The 23,903-nt window shown below is 42.7% G+C and overlaps 1 protein-coding gene across 2 annotated transcripts in view; it reads right to left on the minus strand.

Annotated features, from left to right (window-relative positions):
- tmem201 (transmembrane protein 201) overlaps nucleotides 1-23,903 on the minus strand; it is a 180,677-nt gene that overhangs the window by 20,115 nt on the left and 136,659 nt on the right. Inside the window, exons 8-9 of one of the 2 annotated variants that reach the window (XM_048561397.2) lie at nucleotides 22,493-22,564; nucleotides 8,701-9,000 (exon numbers count right to left, since the gene is read on the minus strand). In XM_048561397.2, coding sequence (XP_048417354.1) covers nucleotides 8,701-9,000; nucleotides 22,493-22,564 — 372 coding nt within the window. The remainder of the gene's footprint in view (nucleotides 1-8,700; nucleotides 9,001-22,492; nucleotides 22,565-23,903) is intronic. The other variant, XM_059655594.1, reaches the window with a different exon arrangement.

The following is a 23,903-nucleotide window of genomic DNA, read 5'->3' on the forward strand; positions in this document are numbered from 1 at the left end:
TGGCAACACAGAGATCACATTTTGGTTTGCTTTCAACTTGTGCCACAAATCCTCTTACTTAGCACAGAAACATCATCTTGGAAATTTTCTTTTCATGTCAATCCACAAGCAAAGTGAACTTATAAACTTGACGGCTCCAACAAGCAGCTCAATGCTGGTCTGCTCGATTTTTAGACTGAGACTAAATTAAATGTTTTTCGAGATTATGGTTGAGTGCATGTTGCTTTTGTTTTAACTCGTTTGAGAATCTTGTTGGAATGTTTGCTGTCCATCTCAGTGAAGACCAGGCAAACACTAAAAAAAAGACTAAAATCCACGCTGTTGGGGTTCTTTGTTAAATGACAGTCACTTGTATTTAATGGGGATCTTCAACATAGTAAACGTCCCAAGGCATTAGACAGGAAAGTAAAACAGAAAATATGACATTGAGCCCCATACGCAGCTGTTTGGGCAGATGAACAAAAGCTTTGTCAAAGAGGTAGGTTTTAAGGATTGTGATAGAGGAGAGCAGCAAGAGCAACGCCTCCCACTGCGGTTACAATCAAGATATCAGAATTGAAAGGAGAATTCATTTGGGTTGTAGGGGTCAAGGAGATTAGAGAGATAGGGAGCAGTGATGCTATGGAAGATACACACTCGTAGGATAAATGATGAGTGATAATCAACATTGTAGCACATCGTGGAAACCAACTTTACTCATGCTGGGCACTCACAGGCTGAGGGAACGGGGAAGGCAAGGACATGATGGAAGCTTGAAGAGTACAATATCGCACGGTGGGGAACCAAAGAAGGTGGCTGAGTGAAACTTCGGCGACTAGGGACAGGAACCTGGGGGAGGACTGACTGAAGAAGGGATATGACATTTTGTGGGATAAGGCCTTTGAGCATTGGTGCTCTTATTCCATCAACTGTTTCAATCAAAGGAGGTGCCAGCACCCAAAAGATTGTGACAGTTCCCTTGACCAGAACAATCCAGCCTGTTGTGCACCCTGCGACGTGATGGACGTTTACATGGAGAAAGACAAAATTTCAAAAGACATTCTCTTCCCCACCCTTTTGGGGCTTGTCTTTGGCAAAAAGGCAAAAAGGTCAAAACTGGGATCATTGCATTACTTTAGGAAATTTGGACATTGAAATTATAATTTCAGTTACGTAAAACTGGGATTGCGCTGGCAAAACCAGAACACTTTACAGGCGCAGATCGATGGGCTGAAGAGCCTCTTCTGTACTGTATGATTCTATGATTCGGTCACCCTTGCAAGGGATCAGCATTTTCAAAACACAGGCAGGAAGCAAGATGCCCTTTATGCCAAAACAATTGTACAGGGCACATCCAGTACATGTGCGAGCCCGATATTAAGAGGCAAAAGTTTTGAAATGAAAATTGGGGCGGCACAGTGGCTCAGTGGTTAGCACTGCTGCCTCATGACACCAGATATCTAGGTTGAATTCCACCCTCGGGTGACTGTCTGTGCGGACATTCTCCCTGTGCCTGCATGGGTTTCCTCCCACAGTCTAAAGATGTGCAGGTTAGGTGGATAGACCATGCTAAATTGCCCATACTGTGCAGGGATGTGTAAAGTAGATAGGTTATAGGGGAATGGGTCAGGGTGGGATGTTCTGAGGGTCGATGTGGACTTGTTGGGTCGAAGGGCCTATTTCCACACTGTAGGGATTCTATGAAAATATGCCCTCACTCTTCAATTTTGATTGGAACCACTGGGACAAGATACAAAGTTATGAAATCACTGATGCAAAAACCCAAGTTCAAGGACAAGCTGGGTGGTGAAGGAAGTGGAGAATGGGTCGTAGAGAACAGGATGAGGAATGAGGCCATAAGGGGAAAAAGCGAGGAGAGGGATGGGATGGGGCAGCAATAAGCATATCTGGTTCCTGGGCGGTATACACACAACAGGGACATCAACGGCACTGACTTCCTGTTAAAGCACTCTGGCAGCAGATACACCATCAAAGCGAATATGAGAAAGACAGCTACTGGTGGTCAGAAAGAGAAAAGCATCTTCCTACTAGCAACAATGAGATAACGATCAGAACATTTGTTTCTTTGAGATGCTGTCAGAGGGACAACTATCAGTCCAGACAATTACTCCCCTGCTGTTGTTTGAAATAATGTCATGGGATCTTTAACATCCACTTGAAGGGGGGACTGGGGGCCTTGGGTTAATGCCTCATCTGCAAGATGGCTCTTCCTGCAATGCTGTGCTCCTTTGGTAATGAATTTCTCGCTCACATCAGACACCTCTTATCAAAGTTCGTCAGATTTCTAATAAAACTCAACCAGTAAATTGTAATTCCTCACCGTCACATTAAACACTTCTTTGTATTTGCATTAAATTTTAATCAGTATAGCTTTTTCAATGGACTTCTAGTGAAATATTAAAGCTTTCAGAAGACTTGAGATTTTTACGCTGAAATTTCTCTCTTGTTTCATCAAATGAAACTCTCACCATGTCCAGGGTTCAGAAATCATCATTTCAGACAGTTTGTGCACTGTCATTCTGTGAGATTAAGCTGTTTGATGAGTATTTAAATCTGCAGGGTACAGCTTTTGTCTGATTAATCCCTGAAGATGGTCTTCATGTCCTCTTGCAACTGATTTTCTCTTTTCTGGTCCGAGTATCACTGCCAGTGCCAGGTGTTGCACTAGTGTTGTGGAATCCCTTGATATATGAGCAGAAGAAAGATCGGATTGCCTTTTTCCCAATCCAGTTCCTGTAAATGTCTGATGGAATATGTTGAAGATAAGCCTACCGTGGTCAAATTTCTCACCTTCCTTTCTCAGAAATCAATGTCAATCACTTGCCAGCTAAATCACTCGGTTAGGACAACCAAGACGGACAAACAGGAAGGAGAGGAAAAATTACACTAATCATAACTAATCCCACAGATAGACTGAAGCCTCTACGGGGAAAAATACAGTACTGCATAGTTAACAATATTAAACAAGGACTCTGTCAATGAGCCACCAGCCTTGAAACATTAACTCTGCTTTCTTCTCACAGGTGTTGCCAAGTTTCTCCAGCAACTTCTAATTTTGTTTTGGATCTACAGCATCGGCCATTCTTTGCTTTATTTCACGAGTAGAAGCCAAGTTTTTTCTAGTTTTACTTGTATTTGAAATCCTGGAGGAAAATACGAAATAGTGCTCTTCACCAGAATGTGCATCATTTACTGGGGGGCAATGTGGGTTATCCTCACTGCCCTGGCGCCCAGACTCAAGACCAGCTGAGGGGGTGAGGACGAGGGTGATTGAGCGTCCGGTCACCGTGCGGATCCGACACGGAAAGCAGACTCAACCCAAAGTTCCGAGCATCCATCAAAAAGTGGTCTAATTGGGATACAGGAGGCCACAAAAGCTGGCTGCGACACAAATCAGACCGTACTACACTGAGGAGCATTTCCCAAGGACAAGCAAAAAAGAAATGTTATGCCACATCTAGATTCATCTCACTCTATATCTCCGTCACAAGATACTAAATGCTTTGTATTAAGTCAGCAGCATGATTGAAATTAATAAAAAACAGTGTATTCTCAGCATGGGCATTCCTCACCCTACAACTCAATGATGCATGCATGTCGTGTTACAAAGAATATATCCTGTGTTTTGTGCATTTATATCTCAAAAACACTAGAAATCCACAATCAAACACTGTTTGCATTAAACCACATCCCGTTCAGATCATATTGAAAAATGAAGCAACTGAATTACTCAAGGTCACAGTTGGGTGTGTGGAAATAGGGTTTGAGGAGGGGGATTTTGATGTGATTAAAGTAAGGCTACTTATCCCACTAGTGCAAGAAATAGATGCTGCTTCCTGAAATAATACCTTTTGGGTTTGTAAAGGTGCAAACAAATCCATGGTCAGACATATGAGGAGAGACTGACTAAGGTGGGATTGTTTTTGCTGGAGTTCAGATATGAGGAGGGGATCTCATAGAGACTTATAAAATTCTAACAGGACTAGACAGAGTAGGTGCAGAGAGGAAGTTCCTGATGGCGGGTGTGTCCAGAAACAGGAGTCACAATCTGAGGATTTGGGGTAGATCATTTAGGATGGAAATGAGACATTTATTCACCCAAAGAGTGGTGAGCCTGTGGAGTTCACTACCACAGGAAGCAGATGATGCCTAAACATTGAATGTATTGAAGAGGAGACCAGATATAGAACTTGAGGCGAATGGAATCAAAGGTTATGGGGAGAAAGCAGGATTAGGCTACTGAGTTGGATGATCAACCATGATCATGAAGAATGGTTAGGCAGGCTTGAAGGGCCGAATGGCCTCCTCCTGCCCCTATCTTCTATACTTCTATGTTACAGACTGACCATGAATGTTAAGAGCATAGTCCCAAGAGGTCAGTATGCCATGGGCCTTCAGAAGGTTGGGGAAGTAATCCCACTTCACTGGCCAACCACCCCCCCCACCCCACCTTTACAAAGTTCCAGCTTCATTGCATAGAACAGAAGACATGGCTAAGCAATGTTGATTGAGTTCGATGGCGTTTTATAGGCTGGAAGTTGTAAATACTTTATTAGGAAGGAGACACTCTCTCAGACTCCTTGTTGACTCTTTGCACTCGATTCATGTTAATGCAAAGTGCTCAAAATCAACAGCAGCAATGCTGAACAGTGAGGGGTATCTTCCAAGTAAAGATGCAGCATTATTTAAACTAGTGTAGCTCTGCTCCTAGAATTGTAAAATGCAAAGCAATTCCATCGCACTGAGTCTTTCGGCCTCTGTTGCATCGCTGTTGATGTTGTCACCTCGCATTCCAGTGCTTCCAATAGGCACCCCTTTTTCTATCGCTGGCGATTCTCCTCCTGTCTGGCTGACCAGCCTCTGAACCATGCCTCCTCTCCTCCCCACTGGAACTATGACAGGGGCCTCCTTGACCTCCAATTCCATCCCACCAGATTCAAAATAAAAATCACACTCTGCCATCTTATGCTTAACTTAACAGTCTTAGTCATCCCCAAAGAGACCTTCAGCATTCTGAAGAGACCATTCCTTCATTGTCCCTCCCCACTTATTCCACACTTTACCCCTCACCTTTCCTCATGACATTCCCTTGCATGCACAGCACTGGGCAAAAAATCATTTGTTGACCAATCATGAACATTTCTGGCCGGGTCAGACTTCCTTTCCCTAATGCCCCCGGAAAAGGTTGTGGTGAACTGCTGCAGTCCATGGTTGGGGACGGAGGAGGAACCCCTCCCTTTATACCTAGCCTCCTGGGTTCCAATCACTTCTCCCAGCTTTTCACTTGTATTTCTTTAAATAGAGTGAGCAGCACTCACTGCTCACAATGTGTGGTCACCTCTATACTCAGAAGACCAAGGGCAGGCCTCCTGCATCCTTCCCACTGAAGAATCTGTCCTTTTGTTGGTGAGTTAGCACAGTTGGCTATTGTTTGATGCAAAGTGGCAGACTGATGCCAAAGTGTGGATTCAATTCCCACAGCGGTTGGGGTGACAAATAAGGTGCTACACTGTTAGGCGAGGGGAGAGGTTGAGGCATGCTGTCTCTGGGGTTCAACTCATTGGCAGCCATTAGAGAGAAGCTTATGGTTCTCTGGGACTATGGCAAATTTGCCTTTCAGGCCCTAATAACGTTCCTCTCCCTGTCTCTTGACTCTGATTTTTGCTTCATAGTTATTTATCGAACAGTGTCCACCTCTGATGGAAGATCATTGATTCAAAACGCAAACTGTGTTTGTCTCCTTACAGATGCTGCTTGATTTGCCGAGTATCTCCAAGATTTACTGCTTTAATTTAATCAGCATCTTCAAAACCTCACTGTTGTATGGGATACCTAACCAGCGCTGAAAAAGATAATTATGTGATTTCTCACTTGTTCCTGCAGTTTTGTTAAAGTTCAATAGAAGAGAGCCACTGCCTTCCCTCCAACAGGCCAGAGAAATTATAGGGCGGCTCGCAAAATTGAAGAGAGCATAATTATAAATTAAAAATAAAAGGAATTGCTGGCAAAAAGACAAAACAACACTCAAATCTGATAAACACATTTAAAAGCTTCTGATCTACATTTTAATTTTAACTTTGCTGGAATAACTTTCGAGAAGGGACACAAGTAGAATCATGGAGTTGTACAGCATGGAAACAGGCCCTTTGGTAGAACTCATCCACGTCGACCAGATATCCTAAAATCATCTAGTCCCATTTGCCAGCTTTTGGCCCATATCCCTCTAAATCCTTCCTATTCATGTACCCATCCACAATATAATTGTGCCAGCCATCGCCACCAACTCCGGCAGATCACCTCAGTGCATCCATACACGCACCACCCGCTGTGTGAAAAAGTTGCCCCTGAGGTCCCTTCTAAATCTTTCCCCTCTCACTTTTAACCAATGCCCTCTAGTTTTGGACTCCCTACTCTGGGGAAAAGACTTTGACTATTCACTCTATCCATGTCACTCATTTTATTAACATCCATAAGGTCACCCCTCAGCCTCCAGTGCTCCAGGAAAAACAGCCTAGCCTATTCAGCCTCTCCCTATCTCTCATAAGTATTACAAGAATATTTCAGGGTCACGGTAAAAGGTTATTGTTTAAAATAGCTGCAGCAGAAAGGTGAGGATCCATTCAATGAACTGGTTTACAGAATGATTATTCGATCATTTCTGAAGAGCCTTTATAAGCTGTACAGGATCTGATAGAGCTGCTTGAGATTCCAAGGAGTTTTGATAAGAGTAAACAAGGGAGAAACTCCCTTCCAGGGCAGAAGAGTTAGTAAGCAGACACTTCGGAATTTAAGGTAATTCGTAAAATTGTCAGAGATAAGAGGAAGAGAGCCATACAATATGTTAGGATGACCAGCCCAGACTCAATGGCATGAATGGTTCTTTTCTGTGCTGTAGACCTCCATGTTGGAATGGCTGTGATCTGGAATGCACCGTGTCAAAGGATGGTGGAAACAGATTAAATTGTAACTTTCAAAGGGAAATAAAAGGGAAAGGGGAAGTTGTAGTAAAACTCTGGAGAGAACACAGGCGGGGGTTAGGACTAGTCCATTCGTTCATCTGGCTAAATGGGCTGAACAACTCCGTTCTATTTTGCAAGATTCTACCTATAGAGCTTCACATCATAGCAATTTGGAAAAATCAGTCAGACTGTCAAGTTAGAAGGGAAATATGAACATTTTTTGCTCAATTTTAATGAAATATTAATGGATGAGGGTAAATTTACTGTAGTCGGACCTCAATGATCACCCTGATGAAAGAGAGAGACAATGTTTGGCAAGTGTCATATCTTCTGGTTTTTGGAAGCTTGAAGTAGCACACTTTTACACTCAAAAAAAAACCAGAACATCATTGACACACCTAAAATCCTCTAACAACTGTGCACATCAGTTCTGTTTGGAGCTAGGAGCTTGGCATCTGGGAGGTTCAAAGGAAGTGTGGGGGGTTTGGGAATGTGAATCAACTCCACAGGGAAAACATATTTTAAAACTGATCAAACCTCCAACAGCTGAAAGGTTTAGCATCCCACTGAAGGAACTCTTCCAGTCATCATATCCAATTCCTGCACAATTTTAAGAGTTACAAACATCCAATTATGTTTAAATGCTACAATTTTAATACAATAAAAATTAAGTTATTAGGCCAAGTAGCTTTATAACGACTCCAAGATAATTCTACACAATAAAATTGCCAGGTTTAGAACATTATTTCCAATGGGACTTCTGACTATGGATATAGGGCAACATGACTGTTTCTCCAATTCAACTGATAACAGAGTAATGTGGCTCAAATATCCCAGTTGGAATTTTGAAAAAATAAATCTTTCATAGGACATTGGCATCACCACCAGTATTTGCTGCTGATCCTGAAATGCCCTTGAATGGAGTGACTTTCTAGGCCATTTCAGAGGGCAGTTAAATATCAACCACATTGTTACAATTCCAGGTGTAACATGCAGGCCAGACCAGGTAAGGATGGCAGATTTCCTTCCCTAAAGGACATTAGTGAACCAGATGCATTTTTACAACGATTGGCGATAGTTTCATGGTCACCATCTTTCAATTTGAGATTTTTATTTATTGAAGTTTAAGCTCCACCAGCTGTCATGGTGGGATTTGAACCTTCCAGAGCAAAAGTCTGAACCTTTGGATTACTGGCGCAGTGACATTATCACTATGCTACTATCGCCGTTGAGTGTAAACTATTTGTTCAGATACCGTATATTAAAAGAGGTGAATTTTCCACTAGCGTTACTTTTAGCAAAAGGCAAGAGTACCCTTTTGCATGTATAACAACATTCTAATAAAATGAGGGTCTTTCTCCCCGCCCCCCCCCCCCCCCCCCCCCCAGGTCGGGGAGTCCAATAATAGAGGGCAAAGATTTTAAAGGGACCTGAGGAGCAATTTTTCCACCCAGAGGGTGGTGCATATATGGAATGAGCTGTCAGAGGAAGTGGTAGAGGCTGGTACAATTACGACATTTAAAAGATATTTGAACAGCTACATGGTTAGGAAAGGTTTACACAGATATGGGCCAAACACAGGCAGGTGGGACTAGTTCAGTTCAGAAAACCTGGCCAGAATGGATGAGTGGGCTGAAGAGTTGGTTTCCACGCTGTATGACCAACTTCACCCTCAACATACATTGAACTTTGAAAGGTAGAAGTCTCAGTGTTTAACAGATCAGTTTGTACAAGTACATACTGTGACTATGAGAAGAGACGTGGGTCACATCCTGTGCCAGGACGTTACCGGAAACGTTGGTGTCCAACATGTTTGGAGATGGCCAGGCTTTACGGATCAACTTTCCTGGCCTCTGCTGAATGGCAACATGCTCTGTGAACAGTCGGAGTCTTTGTCCTGTGAGGTTGAGACGTGCTGGGCTGATGAGTGGCCGCCGGTGGTGCAAGGAGCCAGAACTGGATGTCACCGATCCTGCCACTGATGGAGTTGGCGATATTGAGGGGGAAGATGGTCGGCTTCCGGACTTCAAGGAGAAATAATCTACGGAAAGGACAGGACAAATACGGTGGATACATGTCTCGCCAGAAATGCCAACAATCAATCCATCAGGAATGTTTCTCAATGATTCGTTTCCACAGCTGGCCTCAGAGAAGCTAACATTCTGCTGTGAGAGCACCTGAACATTTATAGATCTTCTCTATTCAATCCGTCATAGGCCTCTTACTGCTTCACAACCCCAGCATCATCAGAACAACCGACAAGATTCCCTCAGGACAAGCTGATGGTTTTTGGCTTCTTTTCATGCAGACAAGGGGCAACTTATTTCTTTAATGTGGTGATTTAACAAATACATATATAGAGTCACACAACATGGAAACAGACCCCCTCAGTCCAACTTGCCTGCACCAACCAGATATCCCAATCTGACCTAGTCCCATTTGCCGGCACTTGGCCCATATCCCTCTAACCCCTTCCTGTCCATGTACTGGTGCGAATGTCTTTTCAGTATTATAATTGTACCCCCCCCCCCCACTTCCTCTGGCAGCTCACTCCACATATGTACCATGGTCTGATCCCTTTTGAATCTTTCCCCTTTCATTGGAACCTATGCCCTGTAGTTATAAACTCCCATATCCTGGGCAAAAGACATTGTCTGCTCCCCTTATCCATGCCCCTCATGATTTTACAGACCTCTATAAGGTCACCCTTCAGCTTCCTATGGCAAAAAGCCCCAGCCTCTCCTTATAACTGAAACCCTCTATTCTCACTAACATTTTCGTAAATCTTTTTGCCTCCTTTCCAGTTTAATAACATTCTTCCTATAGAAGGGCAACCAGAATTGTACACAGTACTAAATATAGCCTCATCAATATCTTATTCAGCTGTAACATGGCATCCCAACTCCTGATTGCTCTGACTGATGATAGCAGGTGAGCCAAACGCCTTCTTCACCTCCCTGTCTACCTGTGATGCCACTTTCAGAGAACCACATACCTGCACGTCTAGGTCCTTCTGTTCAACAACACTCCTCCAGGCTGTACCATTAAGTGTTTAAGTCCTGCCCTGGTCTCTCTTACCAAAACGCAATGCATCGTATTTATTTAAATTAAACCACACCAGCCCAATTGCTCAAGAACCTGTTGTAATATTAGTTAAGCTTCTTCACTGTCCACTATGCCACCAATTTTAGTGTCTCGCAAACTCGCTTACCATGCCTCCTATATTCTCATCTAAATCCATATTATATATATAAATGAATAATATTTTGCTGACAGCTCCTCTGAGCAGTCAAGGTGTTCACATAGCAGAAAGTCTGCATGATTCTATCAAAATGACACCTTTCTTGGAAAACTGCTGCGAACTGACCAAGTAACAAGTTAAGATAACAAGGTGTAGAGCTGGATGAAACAGCAGGCCAAGCAGCATCAGAGGAGCAGCAAGGCTGACGTTTACGATAACACCTAGTTATCTCAGATTCTCCAGCATCTGCAGTTCCTACCATCTCTGAAGTAAGAAGTTAAATTAATTTCAGAACACAGCATCCACGCCCCACGCCACATAAAGGAAAGACGAAATAACAGCGGAACAGTGCCACTACCACCAGCAGAACCTTCCACACTCTTGTCCCCAACTTGGGGAGGTGAAAGAAGTTTAGCACTGACTCATGCCCAGCTCCCCGAAAGGGATACAGGACACTGGCCCCTGGTGCCTGCCCTGCCTCACATCAGGAAGGGACCTGACTTTGATAAGGCTGCCTTTGGCGCAGGAGGTGAATCCCAACAGATATCTTCAAGAGAAGGAGGAAGAGGAGAATCTTGGGTTGTTTTAAACAAAACAGTATTAGGGAATCGAATCTGCACAATGGCGGAGAGTCAGATACAGCAACAAAACCAGCCTTTACAGTGTTTGATCTATTGGAAAAATTACAGTGAGTCACAAAGAGAATAGCATTATGCACTTTTTCCAATCTAGGACAGAGAGGATACCATAATACAACATAATTTGAAATTTCCTTTAGAAACCACTGTTGCCATGCTATCTTGTTTGCGATATTGATAATTTTAATTGGCACTTTCTTCTTTCACAGCCTTCCATTTAACAGTTTTCGAATCTTTCACTGCTGGAGGTCTGTTTTACCCACTCTATATCCTCCGCTCTCAATCTCACCCTCCTTTTGCTGCTCTCCCTTACACAGTCCATGCTTTCACATTCAGTCAACTCAGTCTTTATTCTGAGATATTCTTTGCGCTGTGCGCTGTAAAGCCTGCAACAGGTGGAAAGAGATTCAAGAAGCTGTAAAAGAAAAGGACAATGAATCAGAAGAAAAGGAATGTTATCACTGCCTTGTAGAAAAGGAAAAAGTATTTTAAAAAAAAGGGCAAACTCAAATCAACCAGAAAGTGAGGTGAAACAACACAGAATGAACAAACCCAGAAACAAAGCCCTGGTAATATGGATACGGATTTGATGTTGCAATATGTAAAGGCTTTAGTCTAGAATCAAACATAAAAAGGACACAGGAACTGTAAAAGCCAAGCTATAAATTCAACCCCAAATAAAAAGTAGGGGGGATATTTCAGGATTTAGAGGGAGAGTGATAAAAGATTAATGCCAAAAAAGTTCAAAAAACTAATCACTTCTCCCATCAGTTATGAGTCACACGACACCAGGTTTTATTCCAAAAAGTTTATTTGAAATCACAAGCTTTCATAGCATTGCTCCTTTGTCAGGTGAACTTCAGTGCTCTGAAAGCTTGTGTTTTCAAATAAACTTTTTGGAATAAAACTTGGTGTCGTGTGATTTCTGACTTTGTCCAACCTAGTCCTACACTGGCATCTCCACATCATGCCCAACAGAATTGCTTGATATCCTTGGCCAAAAAGCATCATGTAATCCATTCACCATCTGCTGGATTACATCTTGTCTGTCCTCCACAAGGTCCTTTCAGTTTTTCTTCCTTCCCTTCCTTTCCTAAAGTTTTAAGTTATTTTGTTGCCAGAATGTATGGGTTTGGAGGGAGAGGGAAAGATTAGGAGGAGGACTGGCTTTGATCTGGGGAGGGTGATGGGTAGCCACTTGTAATTCACATTTGGCCACAGGCAATTCCGGTCATTGATATAAATAGGAGCATCTTGTTCAAGGCAATTGCTGCTTTAGTGATTTCAAAGTGATGAAGATGCCAAAGAAGGATGAGTGTATTTAAGAGATAGTTAGATTCTGGATTAGTGAGGGATCAAGGGTTACAGGTAGAAGGCAGGAAAATAAGGTTAAAAAACATATCAGCCAAGATCGAATGGCAGAGCAGACAGTGCTGAACGGCCCATATCTGCTCCTGTATTTTACAGTCATTAGCTAACACGGTATTTCAACCTGGTTCAACATTCAGAGACAAGGTATAGATCAGAAAGTAGTTCCTCACTCACAATGACAAATGTTGCATTGGTACTTCATGCTTTTTTAGTCCTGTGGTCAGTTGGATCTGAAGATTAATGGAGTTTTGCATCTTGTTCAGCATGGATTGTGTGCTAATTTGCACACTTTCTATTTCTTCATAGACAGAGACCTTTTTCTTCATTAAGGAGAATGACTGCGATGCTCAGTACCTGTGGTCTGGTAGGACTGTAATGACTTTACCTTTTATTTGAACATGCCAATGAAACAGCTCACCTCAAGAATTCTCATTTCACAGCAGAAAAAATATAACTCAGGTGGGGAATGGGACAGCAAACACAATGCTGTGAAACAGTACCCACAGTAACTGGTCATAATTCAGCACCAACCAGTAACTGCACCAACACAGCTGTGTAGACAAAGCAATACTACCCGAACATTGGACAGCAGTCAGGGGTAAGATAAATAATGTCGCCATAGTCCCAGAAGGCCATAGGGATGCTCACTCTCATTAGAGAGAGATGACTATTGATGGTTTAACCTGAGGGTCACCAAGTGCCACATGAGGTTGGGAAGGCAGGGGGTTTGTGATAACCTCATCCTGTGCAGGAACATTGTTGGTGTCTCTCTCGGCCTCACAAACCAGACGTCCAGCCAAATGAGCTAACTGGCGCCCATAGGGTAACCCTTCTGAATTGAAGAGCAATTTTGGATGAAACAGGTTTCCTGCTTTTCCCCCTAATTGTGTTGTGCAGTCATCATTCACACAATATCCAGGTGCTGGCCCGAGAGTGCATCAAATACCTTGAAAACAAATAAAAACACTGCTGCCAGTCATCCCCAATTATGCATGTCCAAAATTTTCAACCTTTCTAACTTCCATTCCCAGCTGACGCTGTCGTATAGGTTCAGTCTGGTGGCTGCAGTTGGGGGAGAAGCACATGGGCTTCTTCAACAATTTTTTTTTGTGTTAAGTCACAAATGACACTCACTTCTATGATTCAATAATTATATGAAAAGAAAAGAGCTTTTTTCAAAGATAGCGTTTTTAGGATAACTGAATAATTTTCACCATATTTTTGGCGCCTGCAATTTCACGTGATAAGAATGCAGCTTTTCTATTTGACTGTCTCTCCAGGTGTGGCTTAATTATAAAGCATTGAACACAGTGGTTTGGTACACCTGTGTTTTCTTGGGCATGAGTTGTAAACACTTAAGCAAATTACTATAAACATTCTAATTATAATTATCATTTGAAATAATCTGAATTTTGTGTTTTAAATGCAGAGCTCTGTGAACCTATTTTTCAAAAACATGGACGATTTACTGGGATATTCCGGCTATTCTCTCAAAATCCTCACTACAATCAAAACTGGAATGAAAAAGTGAAGTATGGGCTAACACAGTGTGGAGCTGGTGGAACACAGCAGGCCAGGCAGCATCAGAGGAGCAGGAAAGCTGACGTTTCTTTTCTGAAGAAGGGTCCCGACCCAAAACATCAGCTTTCTCGCTCCTCTGATGCTACCTGGCCTGCTGTGTTCCACCAGTTTCACACTGTGTTATCTCAGTCTCCAACATCGGCAATTCTTACTATCTCTTACGAAATATGGCTTTGTCGAGGACCTTTGATCGCACTGGTGCACACAGTTTGGACGTCCCTAGGTCAAAGTTGGTAACCAGGAGGCTCGGAAATGTCAAACACAAACACTGGAGTTGTTAGCTGGTTTTCAAACAAACACATTGTCTCCCTTCTAGGTGACATCTTCAGTGTTATGTAGCCTCCGCTGAGGCACTGTTGTTGTGTCCCTCTCTGAATTTATATGTATGGTCTGTCAGTCTTGTTTCTGGTTTTGTACCATAATGGTAGATGGGGTCTATTTCAATATGTTTGTTAATTGCGTCGGTGGTTGAAAATCAGGCCTCCAGGAATTCTCCTGCTCGTCTTGCTTGTCCTAGTACTGTAACTTTACCCCAGTTAAATTGATGTCCTTCTAGGTCAGAAGGTTATGACAAATTCACAGCGGGACAGAACAACAACGCTTCAACAGAGGCTACACAGCACGATGTCACCTAGAAGGGAGAGAAATACTCATACTAAAACCAGTCAGCTCGGCGAACCAACCAACAGCTCCAACCACAACCTGAGCTACAGATCTTTGTTAAAACATTAAACAAACACAGATGTCTACCATTTCCTCTGGTTCAGGGAGAAAAGCAACCATTCGTTATTTGAGGAAACAAGAATAATAGACTATCATGTCAGTTTGACCATGTTACAAGTTAGCAGCCAACTCTTCAACAACTTCAAAACAACGCTTGAAGTTTATCAGTTTATTGCAATAACAGGGTAATCTGTAAATTGACACACTGGTTCTGATATTAAAGCAGGCTGATGATTCATTTTGCAAACCTCTAGCTTTGCTTGAAGATAATTGGAACTGATGTAGCTATCATATCCGTGAGAACATCCCATCACTCGCTCATTCTAAGTTGCTGTGTCTGGGATTATAATGAGCCTGTGTAAATTGCACACATTGGCCAATGGGAATACTGAAACGCCACTCGGGGCCAGGCAGGTGCTTGATACTGGAGGTGATCAGCATCAGGATCTATGTCAATCACAAGTTTTTGGGAGGTCATTTCTAAATGTGCTCGTGAAAATATACAATGGACATATACAAAGTCTGACTTGAAATTGCATTTGAATTTGACTAGCACACCCTGATCTGGATGTCTTTCACACTGCTCCATTTGAAGACTACACCGGCTGTTGATTTCCACCCAATATTACCATTTCCCCCATTACCTCAGGAAGGTGTAATTACGCACTCTCTGAGCCATTGCTCAAGGGAGTGAGACAACTCTCAAGGCTCAAAGAACGATCAGAGTGCATAAGGTTTGGAAATACTTCGGACCCAACTGATGTTATTACAGGTCAAGTGACATCCCAGATTGAAATGTGGCTTAATTGATCATGTGTATTTTTCCACAATTTAAAGAGGTAGTCTTTCACTGAAAAGCAAACATGCAATGCTGCGGATTTTGTTTAAACAACAAGACAAAAGTTTATGATGCGAAATATAAAACAAAATAAACCAAGCTATTTACGTAAAACAAAATTTGACAGATTTCAAAGCATTCACTAAAACTACAATATTCCATTTTTCTCAACAGTTTCCCCTTACAGCACTCAAACACCAGAGAGAATTCCCTTTGGTATCGTATCTCTAGGTGTGACTTAACTGTTGCTTTCAAATCTTGGTCTTCACAGTTTGATAGCCTCTTCAAGTATTCACACAACGGAGTTTAGATTTTCTCAGTTTCAAATAACACCTTAAAGGCCTTAAACAAATACTGACAAACTAAAAATCCATACACTGAGCTAACTCATTGCCTAACTCTTCTGTACTGACTCTTTCTCCAGGGAAAACTGTTTCACATCACTAATTTCAGCTAGGACCACAGCTATGGGGAAAGGGCAGTAAAGTGGAGTTGAGGATTATCCATTCAATCATGATCTCAGAATGGCAGAGCAAGCTCAATGGACAGATATGTCTTAGGGTCTTTATATGAAATTTCATCTTCTTTAGCAGTCTCTGAGGATGAAGAATAACTTGCTTCCATTTTGGTTTGATTGGCTAAGTTAGATGATGAAATGCCAAATATTGAGCTGGTCGTTCTGCCACATGCAGGGCAGAGGGTCCTTGCATGGTTGGGCAGATGAGGTGGTTGTAATATTTCCAACACCTCAACTTCAGCTCTGCACACTTCTGGAGAGGTGTCTTGATTTGCTCCTTTGCTTCCTGAATGAATCTTTTCCATTCCGATTGGTCACATGACAAGGACTCCCATCAGTCACGGGGGTGTTTGATCTCTTCAAAGAGATTTTGAGGACATCGCTAAGGTGCTCTCTAAGGTGCAACAAGTGTCCTGCTTTGACCAAGCTGCAAATTGACTAGCCTGGTGTCGAAGACAAGCTCCACACAGTGGAATTCATTTGGAGAGGATTACAACCTTGGTGCTGGCCAAGATGGCTGGTCAGAATTTGTTGTTGGACTGCTTTCCTTACCACGGAATCTGGAGGGTTATGAGATGGCATGGCGGGTGGTAATTCTCCAGGGCTTTGAAGTGACTGTTGTGGCACATTCAAATTTCTGAGTATAGGAGCATGGGGAATCACTGTTGCCCAGCAAACCATGACCTTAACCTCATGTTCAAGATCCTCGCCCTCCAGTATCGTCTACCTCTGTTAGTCAAACTGGATGAAATCCATCAGCTACGTCTAGCCTTGTCAAGTAGAGGTTCACATTTTCCATTAAGTTTCATGTTTTAACACCATGTCACGCCTTTCCCTCTCACATTTGACTTTGACATGGAGTCAAGAGTTTGTTTTGGTGAGCAGGATTTATCCAATTGTACAAGTTGGTACTCCAGATTGAAATGAGGAGGAAGGGACTGATGTTATCTGGGACTGAATGCACAATAAAAGGTTCACAGCTCTCTGCTGCATCAATAGAAAGCAGCAATCATAGAGTGCCATTGGTTACATTTTCTCTACAGTGTTATTAAGGCATGTTAATTCTTCTTTCATTTCTTCAACCTCTAGGATGCAAACAATATAGGGTTAGTGCCCATGATTTCAACCTTTTGTTACTACTACGTTCAAACCCTCACAGCTCAAGCCTTAATGCACAAGTTAAGGGTGTTGCTCTAATAACCCTAGTGACAGCAATGAAAGAAAAGACTGAGGTGGATTCAAGAAACACAGCACCTCACGATGTTTTCTAGACGTTGGGAACAGTCTGAGCAATTCTGGTCTTTCACGTCCTTTAGGTGATATTTTCATGTAAGTAAAGTGTATGATAGAAATGAAACAAAGCTTTAGTATATATCCCACCCCAGTCTTGTATAGTCCCAGACCCCGACCACCTTTAGAAAAAATGTTTGCACCAAGCATATGTGTGCTAATTAAATGAGGCCCAAACGTCATGTGCGATTGAGTTCCTGTGTTAGGGATTAAGTATCGTTGAACAAAAGACACTTTTATCAAAATTTATCATCTTGCACTCATCAATACATTTGCAAGAAATACCAATTCAAGGGCAGACCAACAATTTTCAGAGATTCTCAAGTTCTGTCCTACCAAATGATCACTAAATGGCAATTAATGGAGACCATTGAATCGCAGAATGGTTCTAGAACTGAGGGAGGCCATTCAGCCCATTACACCCCTCTAACTTTCAGTAAGAGCAACTCACGTAGACCCATCCATAGGCTTGGTTTTTCCTCTTCTATGCTCAAAATGTACCGGGAATGAAAAAAGGAAGTTGAGAGACAGAAAATAATATGACCAAAATTCTAATGTGCTCATTTTCATTTTGTTGCCTCCTTTTATAATGCGTTCTCTTCAAAACTGCTCCTGTCAATTTTTTTTCATAGAATCCCGACAATGGGGAAATAGGCCAATCGGCCCATCGAGGCCGCACCAACTCCGAAGAGCATCTCACCCAGATTCACTCCCCCACCCTAACCCAGTAACCCTGCACTTCCCATGACTAACCCAGCTTGCCTGCACATCCCTGAACACTATGGGCAATTTAGCACGGCCAATCCACCTAACCTGCACATCTTTGAACTGTGGGAGGAAACCAGAGCAGCCAGAGGAGACCCATGGGGAGAACGTGCAAGTCCACACAGTTAGTTGACTGAGAGTGGAATTGAACGCAGGTTTGTGGCGCCACGAGGCAGCAGTGCTAATCACTGAGCCACCGTGCTGTGGTAAATCATAGAATCCCTACAGTGTGGAAACAGGCCATTTGGCCCGTTGAGTCCACATCGACCCTCCAAAGAGCATCGCACCCAGACCTACCCCAATCTTGTATTTCCCATGCCTAACCTACCTAGCCTGCACATCGCTGGGCACTGGAGACAATTGCCCATGGCCAATCCACCCTAATCTACACATCCTTGGACTGTGGGAGGAAACCCACGCAGACACGGGAAGAACATGCAAACTCCACACAGACAATCACCTGAGGGTGGAATTGAACCTGCGTCCCTGGTGCTATGAGGCAGCAGTGCTAACTACTGAGCTAACATGCTGCTCTCAAATACTAAATACTTGCAAATACAAACACTAAAATACCAATACTTGCTTTACAATGACATAGCAAAGGTCACCAGACTGGTTGCCATGATACAGGGATTGTTACTTGAGGAGCAATTGAGTGGATGAGGCGTATATTTTCTACTGTTTACAAGAATGAGAGGTAATCACATTGAAACATATAAAATTCTTAACGAATTTGGCAGGGTAAATACTGGGATAACTGTTCCCCTGAAAATGTTCCTTCCTTCAAACGGTCATGGAACTTTGGAATTCTCTACCCAACACAGTTGGATCAGTCATGGACAAGCCCAAACCAGAGTTTGGGTATAAAAAGGAACTTAAAACTCGGGCACAGTATGGGAATGTGCAGCTGAGGTAAGAGATCAGCCATGATCTTAGAGTCATAGAGCTGTACAGCAGAGAAGCAGACCCTTCAGCGCAACTTGTCCATGCCGATCAGATATCCTAAATAAATCTTGTCCCATTTGCCAGCATTGGGCCCATATCCCTCTAAACCCTTCCTATTCATATACCCATCCAGATGCCTTTTATATGTTGTAATTGTAGCAGCCTCCACCACTTCCTCTGGCAGCTCATTCCATACCCGCACCACCATTCACTCGAAAAAGTTACACCTCAGGTGCCTTTTAAATATTTCTCCTCTCACCTTAAAACTAAGCCCTCTAGTTTTGGGCTCCCCACCTTGAGAGACAGACCTCAGTTATGCACGCTATTCATGTGCCTCACGATTTCATACACTTCTATAAGGTCACCCCTCAGCCTCTAATACTCCAGGGAAAATAGCCACAGCCTATTCAGCCTCTCCCTATAGCTCAAACCCTCCAACCCCAGCAACATCCCTGTAAATCTTTTCTCAACCCTTTCAAGTTTCACAACATCCTTCCTATACCAGGGAGACCAGAACTGAACGCAGTATTCCAAAAGTGGCCTAAACGATATACAGCTGCAACATGATCTTCCAACTCTCATACTCAATGCACTCACCGATAAAGGCAAGCATACCAAACACCACCGTCACTATCCTATTTACCTGTAACTCCACTTCCAAAATACTATGAACCTGCACTCCAAGGTCGCTTTGTTCAGCAACACTCCCCAGAACCTTGCCATTGAGTGCACAAGTCCTGTTCTGCTTTTCCTTATCAAAATGCAGCACCTCACATTTATTTAAATTAAACTGCATCTGCCACTCCTCGGCCCCTTGACCCTTCTGATCAAGACTCCATTGTACCCTAAGGTAACCTTTTTTGTTGTCCACTAAACCTCCAATTTTAGTATCATTTGCAAACTTACCAACCATACCTCCCATGTTCACATCCAAATCATTTCTATAAATGATGAAAATCAGTGGAACCAGCGCTGATCCGTGTGACACACCTCTGTTCACAGGCCTCCAGACTGAAAAACAACCCTCCATCACCACCCTCTGGCTCCTATCTTTGAGACAGTTCTGTATCCAAATGGCTAGTTCTCCCTGTATTCCATGGGATCTAACCTTGCTAACCAGTCTACCATGAGGAACCTTGTCAAATGCCTCACTGAAATCCATAGACATCATGTCCAACGCTCTGCCCTCATTAATCCTCTTTGTTACTTCTTCAAAAACCCCAATCAAGTTCGTGAGACATGACTTCCCATGCACAAAGCCATGTTGACGTATCCCCTCTGATTCTAAATCTGCAACAGTATTTTCAACAGCATTAATGAATGAATGTGCATTTATACGAGACAAGAAACACAATGTGCTGGAACAAACAGCTTTGCCTGGACTGCTTAGGGATTCCAGTGCTTTAATTCAGATGTCTGGTATCCACAATGTTCTGCTTTTGCAATTATATAATGTATTTCGCATCCTTTAGGCATTCCAAAGTAAATTGAGTGCAGCTATTTTCGGCTTGTAGGGAAATATAGCAGCGTATTTAGACACCTCATGATTACAATACAGAAAATGAGACCAATTAAGCTGTAACAATAATGCAGTGATTGAGGGATGAATATCAGCCAGGGTGTGATAACATCATCGTCCTTCAATGATGCCTAGACAGCTTTGGAGTTTGCCTTATCAGAGAGGCAAAGCCTCTAACCACACATTCAAAATGTCTGCTGTTCTAAAAAACATAGTCCATCTGTAGTACTATACTGAAATGTTAACCTACAGTAGTGCGTGCACACTGGTGTGCTAGTGCATGTGTTCACGCGTTTGTTGGTGTGTCTGTGTGCGCGTGTGTGCATATGCTGGTGTGCATGCGTGCTGGTGTGGACGCGCTAGTGTGCACACGTATTTTCATGCTGGTGTGTGCATGTTTGTGTGTGCGTACGCATGCAGGTGCATGTGTGCACATGTGCGCGCACGCATGTGTGCTGGTGTGTGTGAGAGTATTTACATGCTGGTGTATGTGTGTGCATGCATGCACGTGCGCAAGTGCTTGTGTTTACGTGGTGTGTGTGTGCTGGTGTAGGTGTGCGCTTGAGTGCATGTGTTTGTGTGTGTGTACACATGCTGGTGAGTGCACGCGTGTCCATCCTGCTGCGTGCAGGGTATGGGGCACACACAAAATGTGCATCTTAAAAGCAAGTGCAGCATCAAGCTGAAGCATGTCTGCACAAGAACACTAACAACAGGAGTAGGTTATTTGGCCTGTCGAGTCCACTGCACCATTCACTGTGGTCATGGCTGACTTTTGGCTTCAGCCCATCGTTCACTCAATTCCTTCAGAAACCACACATCTGTCTATCCAAGTCTTAAGTACATTCAAAAATGGAGACTCTACAATTCTGCAGGATAGATAACTTCAAAGATTTTACAATCCTATGAATGAACAAATTTCTCCTGAACTCAGTACTAAAAGGTCAGCCCTTAGCCCAAGACAGTGCTCTCACATAGTTTAGCTTTTCCGTACAGCAGAAATGATCTCTGAGCATCTTCCCTAAGGAAACCCTTCAGAATCTTGTCCGCTGTTTTGAGATCATCTCTCATTCTTCAAAACTCCAGATAAGACTGACTATTTGTTTTAGACTCTGAATTCTTCATTCCACTGAATGATGAGGCAGAGGGAGCTTGGAATTTCTGCATTAAGTTACGGGGTGAGAATTGCTTTGATATTGCTGCTGTTTCAGTGATCAAAACTAAGGCGGGGGGGCGGGGAGATACATTACTATCACAATACGATAATTGAGTCTATGTTTGGCAATGTAAACATATTCAGCTGGCTTGGAGAAAACATTCTTCCCAGTGTAAATGAATGCTGCTGCATAGGCCGGGACTTAGTTGTCAAAATCTCGAACTCCCCGACTGATTTATGACATGCGGAGGAGATGAAGCATTTAATTAACCAAGATGTAAATCTGCAATCATTATCACTATAAAAAAAAATCCCTTTACTGTCACTCCAAAGGAACCAGGGATTGTATTCAGCCCCCTGCTCTTCGATGCATTTCCACTTTCGTCTTCATTCTTCAGCCAATAAAATCTATCAATCTCAGATTTGTAATCCATCTAGTGGCAATTGTGTGTGCAAGTTCCCAAATTCTGCCAGCCTTTGAGTACAGAAGTGTTTCTGAACTTCATTCCTAAAAGGTCTACCTCCAATCTTCAGACTAAACCCTCAGCCAGCTTAGTTTCTCCCAATTTACCCTGTTTCTTATATCCTGAAAACTTCAACCAAATCAGCTGATAACCTCAGGACTGTAATTTAACTTGTTACTCTGCAGACTACTCCTTACAGAGTCACTGATAGTCTCAGAGGACCATGGGGCTGTTCTCCCGTTAGAGAGAGACAGATGACTGCTGGTGGTTTAACCTGAGGGTCACCATACCTCAGGGTGAGGGGAGAGGTGGAGAAGGAGGCCCCTGCATGGTAACCCCAGCCAGTGAGAGAATTGGAACCATACTGTTGGTGCCACATTGCAAACCAGCTGTCCAGCCAACTGACCCAGTAATGAAACTGTCTTTTCTCTCACATACACATACAACAATTCAAAAGCTTTTTTTTGCATTACAAATAAACCTACCAGAAGGAGGTGAATCCTTGGAGATAGCGGTTTGGGATGGTGGCCGACTCCCGCTGAACAAATAGCCTGAATCTGTTAAAGATAAGAACAAAGTTTAAATCCCAACCATTGGAATTAACTCGAAACACTCAATGATTCTGACTGCTTAAAATGTTTAGACATTGAATTATTGCCAAATTTGTTATCTCAATAGCAGAGGCGAAATAAAATTAATTACTTCAAAATTCAGTTGGCCCACAGTAATCTGCATCAATTCTAACATGACCATCAGCAATGGTTCACAGACGAATCAGTACATTAGCAGGCAGATAGAGCTTTGTCAAGTTAGCACGCTGGTATGTGAATGGTTGAGGAGAGTGGTAAAGATGGGCAATTCATCCAACAAGTGAGGAGGTGTCAAATAACTGGAGCATTCCAGCACTACTCACTGCATAAGTACTGTCCATGGGAAATAAAACCTTGCCAGCTTCCCCAGGAGCATTCTATTTATCTCACATTATGATATGTCAACAGTAATTTTATTACTTCAGAGATTATAGTGTGGACTTTTGTTCACAGAATTTGAGAATGATACATCACAGGAAGTGGCCATTCAGTCCATTGCGAATGTGCTAGCTCTTTGATACAACCATCCAGTTAGTCTGGTTTGTTCTTTCCCCCAAAGATGTTTCCCTTCAAAGATTCATCTCATTCTCTTTTGCATGTGACTATTAGGTCTCTTTTTAGACAATACATTCCAAATCATAACAGCTTGCTGCATAAACAAAAAGAAAGATGTCTCTTTGCATCACTTTTTTTGCCAACCAACTTAAATCCATGTCCTCTGGGTACCGACCCTTCCTCCAATGGGAACGGTTTGTGCATAACTGCTCCATCAAAATTACTCTTGACGTTGAACGCCTCCGTCAAGTTTTCTCTTAATCTTCCCCACTTTAAGGAAAGCAGCTCCATTTCTCCAATCATCTTGAAAATATTTGAGTACATCTTTTCCGCACTCTGTAAGGCTTTGACATCCTGCCTAAAGACTGGTGTCCAGAACTGAACACACACTTGCTGTGGCCTATCCAGCGTTTTAAAAATAGCAATAAAGTTCTGCCAAACTTTTATATATTAGTCATCTATCATTGAAGTCATGGACCGAACATGCTTTAACAGAAAATAACACATTTTCATTGATATCAGCCAAACTCCTGAGCATAAGCTGAGATTGTGACCATTGGAGAGAACCTGATATTTAATGAAGCGGATACATCAGAAGATTTTATTCTCTCGAAAAGACTGCTTGTATATAGCAAATTTAACATAGAAGGAATATTAAAGCTAGCACTGCGACCTCACAGTACCCGGGACCTTGGTTTGATTCCAGCCTCAGGCGACTGTCTGTGTGGTATGCACAAGTTCTCCCCATGTC

The sequence above is a fragment of the Stegostoma tigrinum genome, chromosome 28 (genome assembly GCF_030684315.1).
Source record: "Stegostoma tigrinum isolate sSteTig4 chromosome 28, sSteTig4.hap1, whole genome shotgun sequence".
Classification (NCBI taxonomy): domain Eukaryota; kingdom Metazoa; phylum Chordata; class Chondrichthyes; order Orectolobiformes; family Stegostomatidae; genus Stegostoma; species Stegostoma tigrinum.